Source organism: Oreochromis niloticus, linkage group LG8 (genome assembly GCF_001858045.2).
Source record: "Oreochromis niloticus isolate F11D_XX linkage group LG8, O_niloticus_UMD_NMBU, whole genome shotgun sequence".
Lineage (NCBI taxonomy): Eukaryota > Metazoa > Chordata > Actinopteri > Cichliformes > Cichlidae > Oreochromis > Oreochromis niloticus.
The window spans coordinates 7,306,269-7,324,564 of NC_031973.2; the positions used below are offsets into that span (position 1 = coordinate 7,306,269).

Consider the following 18,296-nt stretch of genomic DNA (forward strand, 5'->3'; position numbering starts at 1 on the left):
TAACCATTGTCCTCCTAAATCGTATTCTTATATTTCACTTTTCTAGTAACAAACTCCCAGCCAAGCACGCCGTTATTTGGACTACCTCATCTGAAGTGTGACTGCAGTGGTCAAACCTGTCCCGTAGGAGGATCGCTTTAACCCTGGCACACCTATCTGCAAACTGCTCCCTGTCCGCCGGTGGCCACTTACCTCAAATGTATAGAAACTCGTCACCAGTGGAGCTGGATTTGCACAGAAAGTGTAACCTCCAGATTTCAGCCCACCATCACGACCTGGTGAACTTGTTGCAGCTGAAGCACAGAATAGCAGCCAAGTGACACGTTCGTGTCTGCTCTTTGTAAATAAACTGTCAGATCCCAACGGTTCAGACGTAACCACCTTCATTCCAGGCTGCCGCAGTGCTCTGCACAGTGTCGCATCACGACATTATTTTTATCTTTTTGCCTGAACGCAGTCAAGCGGCGGTATGCTGTGCCGCAGCTGCCGAGTTGCAGCACTTTACCACGATTTTGACGCAGAATGACAACAGTTGCTGTTTTCCTGCTTGTCTGACTCACTGCTGTTAATCCAGTCTGAGCACAGAAATGTGAACAGTGAGGCTGACACACACACACACACACACACACACTGACAGCTGTTACACACCTTACTCGCTGTAGTTTGGTAAAGATGTCTCAGCAGCTGCACAGTGAACATACTTGGGGTTTTTTTAGTAGAACTGTGATCAATGCCTTCCAGGGGCTTCATTCAGTTATTTGTTGTAGTCTTTATCTGGCTTCCTTTATTGATTTGGACACCTATATTTTCTCTAGACTCAGCCTGGAGATGTTTGACTGCAATCACTGATATTTTCAGATATAGTAAAGGTAATTTTTTTTTTTTTTTTTTCTTTTTCTCCATTGTACAGCTGTGTAGTAAGATATCGTTTCCCAACAGTTAGAAATGTTGTACAATTCTTCAGCAAAAGGGAAATCTGGCTTTAAACACATGAGCAGAAGTTCAGTTAAATGGTGCACAAGTGTAAAACTGTTACGCATCACTTTCAAAATCTGGTAGCTGGTTTTTTAAAAGAAAAATGGGGAAAGGATGGGGAAAAAAATCCACCTAGACTTTATACTACTGGCTTTCCTGTTGACTGTACATGTGTATATAATGGAATTCATTTATAGATCATGTTTACAATTTAGGAGCAAATTAAATACTTCAGCTACCTTAATCCTTTCTCAAACAAAAGTCTAATTTGTCGCTTGTTCCATAGACCAAGCACCTTGTGCACTTTAGTAAATCCACTTGTAGTTCTCAGTCAATTAACACAGTTGTGTGTAAAACTATTCACTCAAGCGAGAGCTGACGAGTTTTCTGTCATTTTTTCCCCCCCACAAGGGAGGTAGATAATCTCCCGTTTCATGTTTGATCACAGAAGTGATGATCTACCCACCCACAGTTTTAAACAATGTCTATTTTTGTGGGGTGTAGAGGAATCAGTCAAAGCTGTGAATCTGTAGCTGTTGCCTTAAAATATTCCCATCACACACTGAATTTCTTGCCACCTAAACTCCCGAATCTTAATATATTCAAGGAAATAAAGTTTCTAGTCCAGATTTATTTGAATGTAAATATATAATTGTATTGCTTCCTGAAGCTGCTGTCCTGCCATGCTGAATCTGTGCCTTTCCCTAACAATGTCTTATTTTGCTCTTGAGATTTGGTGGCTAGATCCAACTCCATATATTAAATTTTGATGAAAATAAATGCGATTCTAAGTATTACGGTGTCTTGTGTCATGTTTACGGTTTTATCTGTGTCTTTTTCTTAAATAAATGGTCATACAGAGACATAGCTTTTAAACATTCTAATACATGAGGCTTTTATTTTATTTCATAAATCAACTTTATCAGCATAAATAATGTTATTTCTGCAGTGTCACTGGCATTCTCTATTGTTGAAGGCCACTGTAGATTTTTAAGTCATTGATTTCTTTTTTATATTCCCTTTACCTGATGTTTCCAGCCCCAATTAAAGTAAAGGGTGCTGATTGTGCTACAGTGTAGCTTCTAACGTCATGATCAAGTCAGTGGATTGGTCCTTTCCACTGACAGGAAAACTTCTTCAAAACTACACCGCACTTAGTTTTAAGTCAGCCACACAATTGCCTTCAAATCGAGACCAGTTCTTGATTGGTTGAACTGGATCTTGGTCAAGATCCAGTTCTCTCAACATTAAAAAAAGAATACAGCAGCCAGGCAGCCATGGAATATGATCAGTGGCATCATGAGTCCTCCTCCTTGTTAAGTGCAGGACAGGAACAAAGTCCAACAACAAGCAGATGACACTTAAATCTCAGTTGACACCGGTTTTTGGTCCCTGCATTCTCGCACGCTTGGCCTCCTCGTCGATCTCATCCATGATCCGCTCCTGGGAGACTGAGTAAAATGTGTAGCCGTCTAATTTGGAAGCACGTGGTTAAGAGAAATATTTGAAAGCATGAAAACAAAACAAATTCCCTGAAATGAAGAAGAATTATCTGTTGGACAGATGGCCACAGATTTGACACTAGAATACTTTGGTATACAGGGGAGTTTATGATAAACTCAATGATTGCAAGGTGTCCAGATCCTATGGTTGCAAAACAAGTCCAAATCATCATACCTCCACTGTGCTTGACAGTAAGGTGTTTGTACTCATATGCTGTGCATTACTGTCAATCCACTTTGGTCTCGTCTGTCCAAGGAGTCATATGGTTTGTTCAGAAGCAACTTTGCAAACTTATCAAGTACATTTGATTAACAGCACCTGGCTGCTACTGACGCGCTTAACTCCCATAAGAGTTGTTACAGAAATGGATGCAGTAATGGAGTAACTAATAGTTTTATTGTTATATTAAACAACTTTTTTTTCCCCTGGCAAAAGCTTTGTTATCGACTGTATAAAACTACTTTTTATGTAAAGACAACACCTAGACGTCTAAAAGGACGAAGCTTTCAGATTTCGACATCTGTCATTACAAGCTGCCAGTGATGCGTTCAGGAAACACGTTTATCCCAAAAAAAACACGAGGAAGTATCACTGCTTTCAGGTAATGAATTTCATTGATCAACAGAATAATAAATTCCTTCAAACGAGGTGCTCCAGAGGCCACTTTTCGTTGCCATCTCTAAAAAGTTAAATTACTAACCCTGGAACTCTCTTAATTAATTCTCTTTTAAACGCAACAACACTGATGTTTACCTTTGGCAGTACACTTTTACAGCTACCTGAGCTAGCTGTCACATTAGCATTCAATGAAACTGAGAGCTATTACTCTAACTTAATTCTAAAATTTGGACTGAGCCCATACATTTGTGTTTGTCTTAATACTTGGTAAACGCGCTTAACCTAACTCCTAAACAGAGGACACAGCTTAACTTTAGCATGCTAAGCTAACGTTACATAGTTCACCTTGCGTTGACGTTTGACAAGGATACAGATTCCCAACACGAGCGCTCCGATAGCGAGTCCCGTCACCACGTTTCGTGTCCGCAGCTTCGACGTTCTCCTCTTCCACTGTTCTAGTTCCACCTGTCTGATAAAATGCATCTGATCTTGAGAAAGACCCTCTTTGGTTGGGTCTATCCTGGTTGCATATGGAGCGTTGGATTTCTGAGGCGGCGTTTTGTCGGCCATATCTGCAATTTGTGAGGTTAGCACGGCGCTTTCACAACTGTTACACGCGCCGCTGCGTTCTAAACACTCTGCTCTGTCAAAGCGCGCTGCATGTGTCCTATCCGGGTGTTATCAGATCTGCGCTGAGAGGAACCGCCACAGAACCAACGTGTGCAACTTACAAATGAGTCGCTGAAGTAGTTTTTGGTTCCTGTTAGAAAACGGTCCTACGGGGGAAACGTGCGGGAATAGCGCCATCTTTTGGAAAATATAAGACGCAGGTTATTTATTTATGGGTGTCTAGTTTTGAAAAATTAAATACAACTTAAGCGTAGTCTGTCACATAAATGTAGCTGTCTGTCGTGCTCAGAGTAATTTAAAATGGCGAAAAGATTATTTTTTTCTCCAAGTAAAAGTAACGCAGCAGGTGTAAAATTCGGGGAGGCCTCTTTTGACCTACTGACTGATTTTCTTGTAAATCTGGACAAAAGAAACAAAGATGACCTCCCGAGTTTAACGAAATATTGCGGGAATTTCAGAAATAAGAGAGTCATTGGTGAGTATTGCTCAATGTTATTATTTTGTAGAAAACATTTGTTTGTACTCTTTTATTCGTAACGGTAATTAAAAAATATATATCGCAAGATTTTCAGCTGGAATCACGTGAATAACCGTTTTTCTTTCCGTTATTGCCAACTGAAATTTATCAATGAGCCAAGTAGAAGTTTTTTTTTATTGTTTTATTATAATGTATTTGGGTTTTTTAAACCTTCCTCCAAATTTCTGAGATTTTATCTTTGTTTTTTGTTTGTTTATTTGTTCTTTAATTTTAGATGTGGTTGTTTTGTGTTTGCAATTCTTTGTAGATTTTTTTAAATGCTCACTATTATAGATTTTGTTTGTTTGTTTTGTTTCTTAACATGCCTCACAATTACAGATTGTTTATTTATATTTTTTGTATTTTTTGTTGTTTTCTCCTTTCCTTTTTCATTACTTTACTCTTTGTTATTTTATTTGTAAGTCGTTTTTCTTGTTCTTGTTGTTGTTGTTGTTTTGTAATGGTGGGGGAAGTTCAGAATGACATTATCAGATCTGCGCTGAGAGGATATACTACACAAATTTGGGGTATATGAAGTATACTATACTTTATATATCCCAAATTTGAGAATTTTCTGTGATAAAAAAAAAAAAAAAAAAAACACCAGGTCATTACATACCCTATAAAATAACTTAAGTGAAATCATATAACAAAATAATATATAATAGGCCAGAACAAGTGAGTTCAATAAGAAAAAAATATAATAAAGAAAAGAAATCAAATGACCCAAATAACTCAAACAACTCAAATGTTAAAAATCCAATTAAGTTAAAATTTTAATACATTGAAATAAAGTGACAAGAAAGAACAATTTAATTAAATGCTATTTTTGAAACTGAAAAAAAAAAAAAAGGTTTAAAAATAGCTCAGTAAATTCAATAAAGCAGGGGTTTCCAACTCCAGGCCTCAAGGGCCAGTGTCCTGCAGGTTTTAGATATCACCCTGGGTCAACACACCTGAATCAAATGATTAGTTCATTACCAGGCCTCTGGAGAACTTCAAGACATGTTGAGGAGATAATTTAGCCATTTAAATCAGCTGTGTTGGATCAAGGACACATCTAAAACCTGCACGACACCGGCACATGAGGCCTGGAGTTGGACACCCCTGCAACAAAGCAAAATAAAACAGAAAAAAAAAAATGCTTACTAAAGGCATTTAAAAGAAAAGGCACAGCAGAAGTATTATACCATGAAATATACTGCTAGCATAAGAGAGAACAGCTGGCTCTCTGCTAGACAGATGTGTTGTAAAGAGCCACACTACAAACACAACACTTTGTGAGGCCAACTGTCTTTTTATAGTCTTGTAAACGCCCAATAAACAAGTGCTAAAGCAAACTGAGGCTGGCTTCAATGACAAACTTGTCCAAACTGTCAAAAACTACAGCTAAAATCATTATGTATGTTTGGATTACTTTTATTTAATATTCTAAGTAAACAAAACATCTTTGGTTATGAAAAATAAATTAATTTATTGATTAGACTAAATCAAGTTTTTAACATGTTTTTACTCCTATAGTTGTTCATTTAATTTCAGTTAACTGTAGTGACCTTGCTCAGATAAAAATAATGTTAAAAAAATAGTCCAGATGAAAATAATGCAGACTTAAAGTAAAACTGCAGCATATCATCCATGGTAGATAGACTACTATAAACCACTACTGTGTACACACTAGACTTACAGCAGAGTGTTTCTTGTGTATCTCAAGCCTTTGGGGTGAAGTCTGTCTTTTGTCAGCAGGTAGTGACTAAGCTGTATAGGACTACCTCTGAATGGCCCACTAAGCCTCATTGCACCCTGTAATCACTCTGAACTCTTTCATACATCTGGATCTGTGAACCCTGTCATTATGGAGGTCGATTCACAATATAAACTCCTTGAGGCAGCTGAGTCTACCAGCTAGGAGCATCTCCGCAGACAAATCCTGTGAGAGAGGATGAGGAGGAGCAATGGAAAACAGTGATAATAACTTTTAATGAATCCATATGCTTCCTTGTAGCCCACAAATCAGCTAAAATACAGTTTATATGGCTAGATTTATGGGAACAGCCTTGTGAGGAGTGCTTATCAGTGTTGGTTTCACCTGTTATTGTCAAATGTTGCAGAGATGAGGACCTAAATGTAAAGTCTCAAGTAGGCAAAGGGAAACTTAAAGCAAGCCATTTATTGAGTTGCTTTAAATCCAAAAGATGCAACATTAGGTTCAAAAGGGAAACTGAAAGCTAACCTGCTAAAACCTTAAATCTGAAAACACACGAAGGCTGGAAAGCAGGTAGAGAAAGGTGAGCAGACACTCTAACTGTATATACACAGGCAGGCAATTTGGAAAGGTAGGTATAAAGGATGGACAAAGCTTTGTAGGATTAAAAAAAGTGTGGCCAACCCAGAAGTGGTCTAAACCCGCATATTTTAAATATCCATAACGATTTCTCCAGCTCCAAAAAGACTTTCAGTCCTATAGTTGTTTATGGGGAAACAGCTCTGATCTCTGTAATAACTTCCTGAGGACTTTATGGGCTAAACCACTAGTTTCAGGTCAAATGAGTGAATCTTTGGTCTATTCTAAAAGTCAGAAAGGAAAAGTATCCAGGATATACTCACTGGCTAATGGCTTTTTGAGCACCAGTCCTTAGAATATGTGATTAACTGAAGGTAGACTTCTCAGCAGCTCTTAAACTGGAGAACTCACATCAAACTAGTATAGAAACATTGGCAAATTTGAATTTGGGGTCAAGTGTCCCTTTAATGTTGCTTCTAAATTATTTTGAATGTTTTATGTTTTGCTCTTGTGCCTTCCTCTCCTGTGTTACTCAGAGTACATCTTACTGATAACTAAAGAACTGAGACTGGATCCGCTGGCTGGCTACCACGCTGTTGAATTACTTCAAAGGTATGATCACGCAGCACATGTAACTTTCCCTGTTGGTTACACCCTGTGTATTACTGGTTTTAGTCATACTTAATATACTGTCACTTATAATAATAATTCTAATAATTATCTTTGCCAGGTTCATGGTCAAATACATTGAAGATTACATAACCACACCCACACCTAAAGGTGCAACTTCTAATCATCCGAGACATTATGAGGATGCTGTTTATAACAAACTGAAGGACAAATTCCCGCTGATCATCTTCTCCTGTGTCCAGCTTGCGAGCAAACTGTCTCTGCACAGTCATGCAAGTTCTGCCTTGCCAATGATTACTTATGTCAATTACCCTGAGATCACAAATAGAATAATCTTGCATAATTTTTCCACACCTTTTCCAGATGATTGACAACAACACTGCTGTACATTTTCTACACTCAGTCGGCTGCACTGTATCCAAACAGGCTCTCCTGGAATCAGAGCTGATGGTCTTGAAAGGGCTTAAATTCAGACTAAATGTCCTCAACCCACTGACTTATGTGGAAATACTTCTGGAAGTTCTCGGTAAGGGTCCGTGTATGCACAGAAAAGTTTATTACATATTATAAATATTAATGTCAGGGCTTTGAGATGATTACATAAACTCTTGTAGGACACAATGAGCCATCAATCCCTTTGAAGCACCTTTATCACTACTGCCACCATGTTCTCCAGTTTATCAGCCTGGAGAGGACTGCCATCTATGAAACCTTGTTAATGGCAACCACTGAGTGTGTCAGCCCATCCAGGGAACAGAGGTATTAGATTTGGCTCTAAGAAAATATTTCTGATAGATGGTAGAATGGACATGCAGCTTTGGAGTACATTCAAAGGTCAGATGGTCCAAATCACTTTTGTGTGACCTTGATGGGAAATGTCATGAGATCCATTAAAGATTTGAAGAATTCATAAGGACTCAGGGAAAGAGAACCACAGTGCTCAGAGAATCTGGCTGCACTTGCATTAGCTGCTTAATAATGTGGCCACAGATGTTGGATACATAGGTTTTTGATGTTAAGACAGCAATGTGCTGAAATCTGACTACAAAAGGTTCATCCTATATACTTTGCCCTTTTCACTGTCCTTATAATACTGTTTTATACGGCTCATATAATAGAGAAACTGTGAAAATATGACTTCATTACTGAAGTTATAAATTTAAATAAAAAGAAATAAATGGCCTATAAAGTGAAATGAAATGTTTGTCACCCTGAGATTACTTTCTCATCCCATCAGCTCATATTTCCAGATCCAGTGTAATTCCTGCCTATATTAAGGCTTTCTCTGACTGAAGTTAAAAAATTTCATCGCAATCATAAAGGTTGGCAATACAGCAGCAATTAAACTGAGGACATAACTGACTGAGTTAGCAAACTGAATTACAATAAACCTTAAATAGCTCATCATCCTGATTTAAAGACCCTTTTCCTTTTTTTTACCTTCTTCAAAACTTAGCAGGTTATGGCACAAAGTTGAACATACAATTAAAAAACATTTACATGATCTGCATTACATACATCAGTCATATTGATCCTTTGGTCTGATGATGTATTGCTGTGAATTATGGGACAGCTTTATCTGCTTTCCTTTCATAAAGGTTGGTCTGCTGTATTCTCTGCTGAAGGAGGTAATACAGGAAGCCCTGAAGCGCCATTCTTTAGTATTTAGAGAATTCGACCAGCTCTTTTCTGGTTGCCACACAGATACTTCAGTGTCACTTCACTTAATTCAAAAGCCTACAGCTCGTCAGGACTACTATTGTTCATAATAATTTAAGATGTTGCATCAGAAATGGAGTCTTGTTTCCATCCATTTTGTTCTGCTTATCCAGTTTAGAGCGGGTGAGAGATGCGGTACAGTACACATTGGACAGGTCAGCAATCTGTTGCAGGGCTAACACAGAGAAACAGCCAACCATCACGCTCACATTCACACCTACAGTCAATTTAAAAACACCCATTAACCTAACCCCATGTATGTGTTTGGACTGTGGAGGGACCCAGAGTACTTGGAGAAAACCCACACAGACACAGGGAGAACATGCAGACTCCACACAGAGGCCCCAGGCTGGATCTGAACCCTTCTTGTCCTCTTGCTTGCAAGTAAAAACAAAAACGAAACCCCAACATTTTTTTCCATCCACCTCAAAATTTCAGGTTACTTTCTGAAAAGTTCAGTTTAGTTCAACTTAGTGATTTTCTCTCAAGTTTGAGTTATTTACCTAAAATTTTGAGACTGTGTTTTCTAAACTGTGTAAACTGTATGTTTTTTTTTAAACAATGCTGGGAGTGAAAAAATATTTGTAATTAATCAACCAAAGCGGAGAGCTGAAAGACTTTTAATGTCACAAGAGACTGATATCAGTATATAGAATTACCCCATCCACTGTTAATATAAATGTTTTGATTTTGTGTGATTTAATATGTCATCAATCATTTGTGAAAACCAGGGAAAAATTTGTACCAGTGACTGAAGACTGTATGCTTCTGGGTGTTGGTGTCATCGCTGTGGCTGCATTCATCCTCAGAAAGTGGGAAGAGGTAAAGTAAAATTTCTTTTTTTATATTACACCTACAAACAAAATTGTTGTCACTGTTAAAGGTTCAAATAACATTTTTAAGTCACCTACTTGATTTCAATTAAATTAAATCTGAATCTAATCTAACTGTGTTTAACTGTAGGTAGTTGGAGAACTGAGCCACATCACAAGAATCTCAAAGAGAAGCATCACTGATTTCGCTCACGCGACTTTGGTGCACATTGTTGGCATCAGCTCCAGTATCACTCCACTCTCATGACTGGCATGAGAAGAAAAAAATCTGTGTGCTGCAATGAAATGTCACCTAAACAAATAAAAAAATCACCAAAGATTGGCAATGTTGCCAAAGTGTTAAAAACACTGTTAACTGTTCATTCTGTAAAGCCAAATAAATAAAAAGATATTAGAGCTGTGGAAATACAATTGATTTAGTTTCAAATACTGTTACAGCCTTACTATAGCTGCTGACACTTATCCACTCGCTTAAATTTGATGCACTGCAATTTATTATAACACTCAAATCTGGATTTGAGCTGGGGATCAAGTGTCCATTAACATTTGAAGGTTCCTCCTCATCTTTCTTCTTGTCATTAGGCAGGCAAACATGCAGGGAATGAACATCCATCGCATCTGCAGAAAGAAATGAAAAACTGAGTTGCCGTAGAGAGAACCCAGAATCTTCAAATGTGTTTACATTGACTGGTACAAAGATAATTATGCTTTGGGATGAAACAAACATCTTCTTGTGTGTAGTAAATGAAAAGGCAGATGAAAAACAAAAATGCAGAGTAAAACAAAAACAGGAAGGAAAACAAAGGACCAAAGATGATGGGACGATTATTTAAATAGAGGGTGAATTACAAAACATGACCCAGGTAGCAAAAGGGCACAAGTGGAGACAACCCCCAAAACACACAAGAACACAAACCATCAGAGGAAACCAGGACAAAACAAAGAGAAATAACTTGCACCGAAATGTGAAAACTAACACTTAACATGAAGACAGAGGCAGTCGGACAACACAAGGCACCAGAAATTAGGAAAAGCTAGAACCACAAAGTGGCACAGCAAAACAGAGACAGTATTAGGACCATGACACATCCGTTTTATGCAAAAACATAAATAAAGCAAATGAAAAATAAAACATTAAGATTGTATAGTTACCCAGGGCAACTGGGAGTTAAATGTGGATAGATACAGTACAGTTCCTGAGATGATCATGATATCCACTATATCTGACACATCAGAGCGTCCAGTGATGCCATCATCCTGTAACAGATGGGGAAGGACAAAGTGCAGTCATGTAATTATAGTTATAATTTTTCAAAAGCTTTTTTTTTTTTTTTTTTGTTAATTTTGCCGCTTCACTGTTTCTGTCTCAGTTTACCTGCCGAATTCTCGTGTAACAGTCCTTCAAGTCAAACACGTTTGGGTCCACGACTACCCTCCCCTTACAAATTTCACATCTTTGGACAGCACGGAAAGATAACCCTGGAAATACACACACAGTGTGACTAAGCATATCGACCATAATACCACTGTATAGCTTTTTCTTTTGCAGGCTATACCCAGCAGACACAGTGGAAACAGCAACATTATCTTCGTGGTTAAAACTGGCCTGAACCATAGAATGATTAATTAAGAGGTCCAGTCAGGCGAAAAAAAGGAACATCAATCAGATTATTGCACTGAAGACATTACAAGCATGTGTTTTCTTGTAGGATGACAAATGGACTCCAGTGTAGGAGGTCTTGCCAGGGCTGCATTGCTGTTTTTATATTGTTATTCCTCTTTAAGTAGAGAACATTATTTAATTTTGTTCTAATCAATAATACAGGTAATAGGATAATATGAAAGAACTTTTTTTGCTAAAAAAAATAGCATGTTGAAATGGCAAATTTTACCATTCATATAGAAAATTCAGCTTCTCAATTTTAGCTGCCTACCAACCTGAGTGGATTTTGGCCTTGATCCATGTTTTCAGGCACTCCAAGTGTATGAAGAGCAGACTTCCTGAACACAGGCAGGGTGACAACAATGGGTTGTTCGGTGACGCGTCACTGCTGTAGCAGATCCGACACTGGTCTTTCCCTTTTTCCTCCTCATTGTCCTGTAATGGCTCCTCTAATATCCTACAGGTAGTAGGAGATGATATAATTCACATTAGACAATATGTCTAAATAGGAACCAGTTATGTTTGACTCCATATACTCTCATACATTTACTGTTATATATAGTGGAACCTCATTTTAACAATGGCCAGAGTTTTGAATATTTAAATCACTAAATGTGCAAGTAACCTCTGGTGGCCATAATCGCATGATTAGGACTGCTCTGAATGCTAGTCTGAAACCTTGAGTCCATAAAGAGCAGCCAAAAAACAGAAAACCTGCTCAAAGGCAGGGCAAAGAAGTTAAAATGTCCTGTTTTACACATGGCATGAACTAAAGGGGCTCCAACAAGGTCAAGTATAAAATTTAAAGAAATGTTTTGAAGTGTGAATCATTAAAAGCTCCTCTAGTGGTGGAGCTGAAAAAGTTCTCTAAGTTTTCAATAAAGTAACTGCTAATCAGTGTATTCCAAAAACAGACACATTAACAATTAAAAAATCTTGCAAGATTACCTAAAATTTGGTTGTAGATCACCTAATGTGTTTGTAAAAGTAATTCACCTCCGTTTGAATCTGGATAACATCTGTCCATCGCAGTCTTTTGGAGATGGGGGCACTTCAGCTGCAGCAGCCCCTTGGCACTCTTGCTTCTGTGGAAGCGCTTCACTTTCACAGGCTGTCATCATAATGGAGGTTTTAGAGGTATATGGACCTCGGCTTTTATTACGAGACCGCAGTGTGTTGGCATTGCTGGTTCTATTCTGGAAAGTGCCATCCTCCATGTTGCCCACACAGGTCTGCCTTTCAGAGAGGCCCGAGCTGAGTAAGGAGGGAGGACATTGCTTTGTCCCCTGAGTACAAGCTGAAAAGCCCGTGTTGACTTTGCCAGATGGTGTCGGCATCACAACAGGTGACCTTCTTTGTTTCAGCAGAGGAGTGACACTGCATCCATCACTGCTAAGAGGAGCTCCACTCGGGACTGCTGACATACTTAACTGTGACCTGAAAGACTGCTGTCTCTGTAGGCTGTGAGAGCAGCCAGCGGAGACTGAACTTGACTGACGTGCTGTTCTCGAAAAGGTGATCAAATCACTCTTCCTACGTGTGTGCTGCCAGGAGTCTGTTAAGCTACCATCTGCCTCCTCAGATTCACCGGACAATACATCCAATATGTGGCGATGTAGGACAGTGATGGTGTCTCCCTGGAAGTTGTCCAGAGTCTCAGCCCTGGAGGGGAGCTCAAACTCTGCAATGTGCCCGTAGCTTGTTCTGTTGAAAAGGTGGTTCATATTGTTCCTGCTCTTCAGGATGTCTTGGCTTTGTATTTGTTTACATGCTTCCCTGTGGGTAGATCCATTTAATACAGCACCTTTCACAAGCTCAGACCTGTGCTTGATGTGATACGGGACATGGTGTACTGTATTATGGTGAGAAAGGAGAAGAAATTAAACATATTGGTTTGGAATGAAAACATTCTGGATATCAAATAACAACTAATATTATAAAATAAATAAATAAAACACAGGGTAGTTAGAAACTGGTCCAGGTCCTGCTACAACCTGCAGCACAAAATGCATCCTAGAAAACTTACATCTGGACGCCAGTGGGGGCTTTCCACAGTGGGGCATCTTTGAAGTCACTGCCAGCTCTGCACTCATGCTCTGGGTTACGCTGGAAAAAGCTTGACGGCGGGACACTGAGGCTTTGTTCAGAGGGTTCTCTGGCTCAGATGAAGCACACTTCCCAAAGCTGTGGGGGGCCAACTACAGGTGGCAAACAGAGAGGTTGCTGGAGAGTGAGACTGTTGGAAAGCTGAGCTACTCAAGAGGGATATCGGATGTTCCTGTTTTGAAAATGTTCTTACCTTCGGGGCTTCCCTTGCAGCTGACACTGAGTGCAACTGTGTGAAAACATTCGGCACGCCCGAAATATTTGCTTTTGTCTCCTGACTCCACCATTGATAGCGATTCTGATAAAACAGATTCAATACAGTGGATGAGAAGGAAGAATATACAGCATGTCTGTGTGACTTTTTGTGTCGTGTACATCTTTCTGTACCATGCTCTCAATCTGTAAATGTTTCCACCAAGAGGGCAGCATTACTGACAACTTGTTCCCTGCAACACAAAGGCAATGACAGTGAGAAATAGCATAAAAGCCAGTCTGAACATTTAAAGATACAATCAGGTCTCAGTTATTATTATAGAAAACAAGGCCATAGCATGACATAATGTCTGTGCTGAAAACAGTTCAATACCATGAATTCTTACTCACTCTCTCTGCTTAAAAATTTTACAGAAACTAGTTACACACAAAACTTCCAGAAGTTAAACCTGACACAAATTATCTGCTATTTATTTTAAATAAATAGCCTGTCTGAAAGGAGTCTGAATAGGAATTCTTAGAAATAGAAATCATTTGTATTTTTAGATTTTAAGAGCAAGTAAATAAGTTGGACATCAAAAGCAGGTTTATTTTATGAGAGTAAAATACCTTCGCTACACACTTCATCTGTTACACCTTGTTTGCCCTCAGAGTTCCCTTAATTCTTCTCAGCACAGATTCAAGGTTTTTCAGATACACGTCCATAAGATGAATCTCCCATTCCACCACATTCCAAAGATCATCTTGGATTGGGATGTTGTGACTGTGGTGGTCATCTGAGTACAGTGAACTCATTATCATGTTTGAGAAACCAGTTTGAAATATTTAAGCTTTGTTACATGGTCCAATGTCCTGCTGGAGGAAGCCATCAAAAGTTGTGTACACTGTCCTCCTTCTGATGCTCAGTTTGAAATTCAGCAGTTCATCTTGACTGCGTTTGCTTGCATAAACGCATTGAGCTGCCGTGATTCTGATTGGCTAACTAGACATTTGTGTTACCAAACATTTGAACAAGTATCCCTAAGAAACTATTTTTCCACTCAATGTGCACTTCAAAACTCCAAAGTTATTTTTCAAAATTGTTTTGTAATCACACTAAAGTTTAACATTACAAATGAACTTGGATTTACAAATTATGTTTAATAATTTTATTTAATAAGTAATACGTTAATAATTACCTCAGGCCTGCACTTATTCACAAAGTATCACCATCACCAAAAAACAGACAGTACATTTTTAAAAATGGCGTAGTTTCAAAGCGCAATACGAAAATTTTAAAACTTTATAAATACATTTTCAAAAGGTACATTTCAAACTTTTTCATTCCCATACGTTAAATATAGCTACAGTATTATAAAACATTACATGTATGACACTTTTTTGACTTACTTTTTACTCGGATAATGACCACTTTGCGCACATTACATCCACCACTGCGTTTTTGTCCAAATGATATACGTTTCCACAGAAACCAGAATCAGCAGTTGCACAGTGGCTGGTGTCCAGTTCTAACCACGTGTTTCTAGACAGTGCAGGGAGTTTGATGTATGATTTAGAAAAAAATTAATTTTAGCGCTCTACGGGAAATAAAACCTGCATATGTGGACACGACGGTCAAATCTGATCAAAATCACTAAAAGATAAAGGATTCTTTAAGCGCTTCTCTCTGGCTGGATGTAATGTCATTTTAGACAAAGAGAATTCCTTGGTCCAAGCCAAGATGACAGTACAAGTATAGGCTAACTGCTTTGGAGCAGTGTCAGCAACCTTTCTTTGAAAAGAAAATCCGATTTGACTCCTGAATTTAAGATAATTTTAAAATAACTGCCTGAAAATATGACCAGGATGGCTACTTATTGGCAAGTTTGTCTTTGGTTATAATCAAATTAAAGTTTTAGCAAGACAAGTTCAAAGAGTTGTTGCAAAGCCAATATTCAACAATTTTAGATTAAATGGAATAAACAGCTCATATATTTGTTTTCACATGTGACAGAGCTTCCACCATTTTTTACAGATGGCTGCAGACAGAATATTTCACCTCTGTTCTGACTTCCTTTTTTTTGTTGATGATTAGAAACAAAGGTTTCACATTTAGATTCATCACTCCATAAGACCTATTGCTAGTGATTTTCAGTCTAAGGAAACCACTTTTAGAATTTTTTAGACCTGCCACTTATTTTGTCCTCCACTTGTCAAGTTTCCCCCGATTTTTTGAGGACACACGGCACATCATATACAAAAAATTTGAGATTGCTGCTAATATCCCTTTGGGAAACACCTTGTTGGTGCAAAAAATACTATTTTATGTCAAACTGTGTTGACATTTTTTATTTTATTTTATTATTTTTCTTCAACTCAAGAAATTGGCACACATTATGTGTTTTTGGACCAGGCTCTCAGTAATTAAGTGACAAAATATAGAATTTAAATCTGTGTCTAGACACAACACGGAATGATTCATTCAGTCCAGGATTTATTTATTTTTTTGTTGTCTCTGTGTCATATATTGTTTGAATTATAGGTGATATGATTTAACTTTCATTCCAGCTACTTTTTCTATTCTCTTAAGCTTTTCCTTGCTTTACGCTAATGGCTTCAAATGATGGTGTTTATGTTTTATTCTTATTAATGTAACATCTGAGACAACAGTTGTAAATTGTCTATTTGTCTACCATGAAAACATTTACAGTTTTAATGGATTTCCATTACTTGTGAAGATATAAATAATCAATTGGACACACTTTTTCATCACTATAAGATGAAGTTTTGTTGTTGGGTGTAAAATAATTTTAGCTGCAGTTCAGACTTATTGTTTTGGCCAGTATATTATTTTTTTTGGCAGTGTTGAAATAAAGCTTCCTTTCCTTTATGTGAGTTATAATATAGGCCTAGCTGTACATTCAAATTTGAAAAATGGTTTGGCTCCTTTATGATACAAAACCCATGTGCAGCTGATAAAAGGATCTCTCACACTGGCATAACATCAGACAAATTTGAAGAGAGCTACAACCCCAGTAGATTAGCATAAGAAATCCAGGGCCAGCAGGTTCACTGAGCTACTCTCTTCCTTCTCTGGCTCCCCACAACTCTGCTGATCCCTCTGCAATCCTGTGTTAGTCCCAGTTAATCTTACCTCCTCTTGCAGTGGGTTGGAGTGGGCTCCACACTCACCTCTACTGTTTTCATTCTTTATGTTCAGACAGACGGGAAAGTCCAGGGGAAGACAGAGATTAAGAAAGCTCTGGCAGGATTTGATTCAGTGCCAGTGGAAGCATATGTGTTTCTAGAGGTGAGGGGAGCTCTATCTGTGACCACCTCATCTATCACACTCTGTGTGAGTACACTGTGGCAAAACCCCCCACACCAAAGCCAGTTTCCAGGGACCCCGTCAGGTATTTCTCATTACCATTTGGGGAGAGAATACCTTTTGTGTACAAATGTCTGTTTTGGCATGTTTGTTAGTTAGTGTGCATACTGATGGATGTGTTTAGTTACATGGCTTATAAGCTGAGATAAATTATGTTGTCATGTTTTTCTGTAAAGTGTCAAGTGTGGTAGAAAATGATTGCTTTCTCTCTTAAAGACTGCTTAATTAGCCCTGACTGCAGATTTCTGGGATGATGCCGAGAATATGCCCCACAATATTAATCCAATTGAGACACAAAATAAATCGACTTCTTGCAAAGAAAAACCCCTTTGTGAAATTATTAAACACGACAGCAATACCTCAGACATGAGCAGGTCTTGTTTTACTCACTTACTAATATTTTCAGTTCATACTGCCATAAAATATTTTGTGGTAAACTTCATTATCAGTGGCACATACAAACACGGTGTTATGATCTCAGTCTGCAGCGGAACAATATAACTTCTCAAAACAAGGACTAGTAAGTCAGTATCAAGGCTTTGTTTTTTTCCCCCCACATAAAAGGCGATTCTCAGTTTGCATTCACAATGGTCATTGCTGGTTTGTTAAATAATGCATAAGACCTGTTGCCTTATCGTCTTGTTTTTAGTCAAACTTAATAAGAAAGCAGAGATTTTTTGGCTTATTAAAATTATCAAAGATTGTGTGACATGTTTTGAATGTGATGAAAAGCAGAAACTGCACTAAGAACCTAAAGTCAAATGAGCAAGTGACATTTTCAGCGGGTTATTTCTCCCCAACAAAAAGACAGAAATTTGGCCTGATATGAGTAAATATGTGTGCAAAAGTGATAAGAATGCGTTACTGGAATATATCATTTTGTATTTTAATTAATTACTCGGTTCATGAATTCCCACAATAAATTCATGCTGAAAAAGTACAAGCTGGTGCCTAAACATTTACCATGATTCAGCAAATTCAGTATCAGGAATCCTCAAATATAACCTATCCCCATACAATTAGATGAAAGAGAATATCTGTCTTTTATCACCAGCTACACAGCTGAAATTTGAACACAGTTAGGTGTTCTAACAGGATATGCATATATCAAACCTGGTTTTAATGGGCAGTGCAAGCTAATATTAAATTTCTTGAATGACCTTGCCAAAATCCCTACCTCAACCCTACTGAAAAGTGTGTTGACTATGCTTAACTGTTGGATCCATACTAGGAACCCAGCC

At 38.2% G+C, this 18,296-nt stretch overlaps 4 protein-coding genes across 9 annotated transcripts in view; 2 read left to right on the top strand and 2 right to left on the bottom strand.

Moving 5' to 3' along the window:
* wnk4a (WNK lysine deficient protein kinase 4a) overlaps positions 1-1,769 on the top strand; it is a 46,369-nt gene extending 44,600 nt beyond the window's left edge. For both annotated transcript variants that reach the window (XM_005458161.3, XM_005458162.3), the window contains one exon: positions 47-1,769. In XM_005458161.3, coding sequence (XP_005458218.1) covers positions 47-49 — 3 coding nt within the window. In that variant the 3' untranslated portion in view covers positions 50-1,769. The remainder of the gene's footprint in view (positions 1-46) is intronic.
* A 204-nt stretch (positions 1,770-1,973) lies between these two features.
* On the bottom strand, positions 1,974-3,806 carry coa3a (cytochrome C oxidase assembly factor 3a). Its single transcript, XM_003453378.5, has 2 exons — positions 3,468-3,806; positions 1,974-2,447 (listed from the first exon to the last, which is right to left on the bottom strand). Exons 1-2 carry the CDS (start codon positions 3,664-3,666, stop codon positions 2,344-2,346), a joined length of 303 nt encoding a protein of 100 aa, XP_003453426.1. The 5' UTR covers positions 3,667-3,806; the 3' UTR covers positions 1,974-2,343.
* A 26-nt stretch (positions 3,807-3,832) lies between these two features.
* On the top strand, positions 3,833-10,052 carry cntd1 (cyclin N-terminal domain containing 1). 3 transcript variants are annotated; one of them, XR_003221415.1, is made up of 9 exons: positions 3,890-4,201; positions 7,061-7,136; positions 7,255-7,426; positions 7,518-7,680; positions 7,769-7,913; positions 8,987-9,028; positions 9,151-9,257; positions 9,605-9,695; positions 9,837-9,886. XR_003221415.1 is itself a non-coding variant. In XM_003453408.5 (7 exons), the coding sequence occupies exons 1-7, from the start codon at positions 4,027-4,029 to the stop codon at positions 9,951-9,953; spliced, it is 939 nt and encodes a 312-aa protein (XP_003453456.1). In that variant the 5' UTR covers positions 3,833-4,026; the 3' UTR covers positions 9,954-10,052. The 3 variants fall into 3 exon arrangements, 1 of the variants encoding a protein (XP_003453456.1); XR_003221416.1 differs by lacking the exon at positions 8,987-9,028; XM_003453408.5 differs by lacking the exons at positions 8,987-9,028; positions 9,151-9,257 and having other exon boundaries at positions 3,833-4,201; positions 9,837-10,052.
* A 130-nt stretch (positions 10,053-10,182) lies between these two features.
* On the bottom strand, positions 10,183-15,194 carry LOC102076803 (uncharacterized). 3 transcript variants are annotated; one of them, XM_025909843.1, is made up of 10 exons: positions 15,078-15,173; positions 14,298-14,464; positions 13,863-13,921; positions 13,669-13,773; positions 13,396-13,567; positions 12,366-13,221; positions 11,645-11,826; positions 11,082-11,185; positions 10,859-10,963; positions 10,183-10,324 (listed from the first exon to the last, which is right to left on the bottom strand). In XM_025909843.1, the coding sequence occupies exons 3-10, from the start codon at positions 13,902-13,904 to the stop codon at positions 10,235-10,237; spliced, it is 1,656 nt and encodes a 551-aa protein (XP_025765628.1). In that variant the 5' UTR covers positions 13,905-13,921; positions 14,298-14,464; positions 15,078-15,173; the 3' UTR covers positions 10,183-10,234. The 3 variants fall into 3 exon arrangements, with proteins under 3 accessions (XP_025765628.1, XP_005458222.1, XP_025765629.1); XM_005458165.3 differs by lacking the exon at positions 14,298-14,464 and having other exon boundaries at positions 15,078-15,193; XM_025909844.1 differs by lacking the exons at positions 10,183-10,324; positions 11,082-11,185; positions 14,298-14,464 and having other exon boundaries at positions 15,078-15,194.
* Between the last annotated feature and the right edge of the window lie 3,102 nt (positions 15,195-18,296).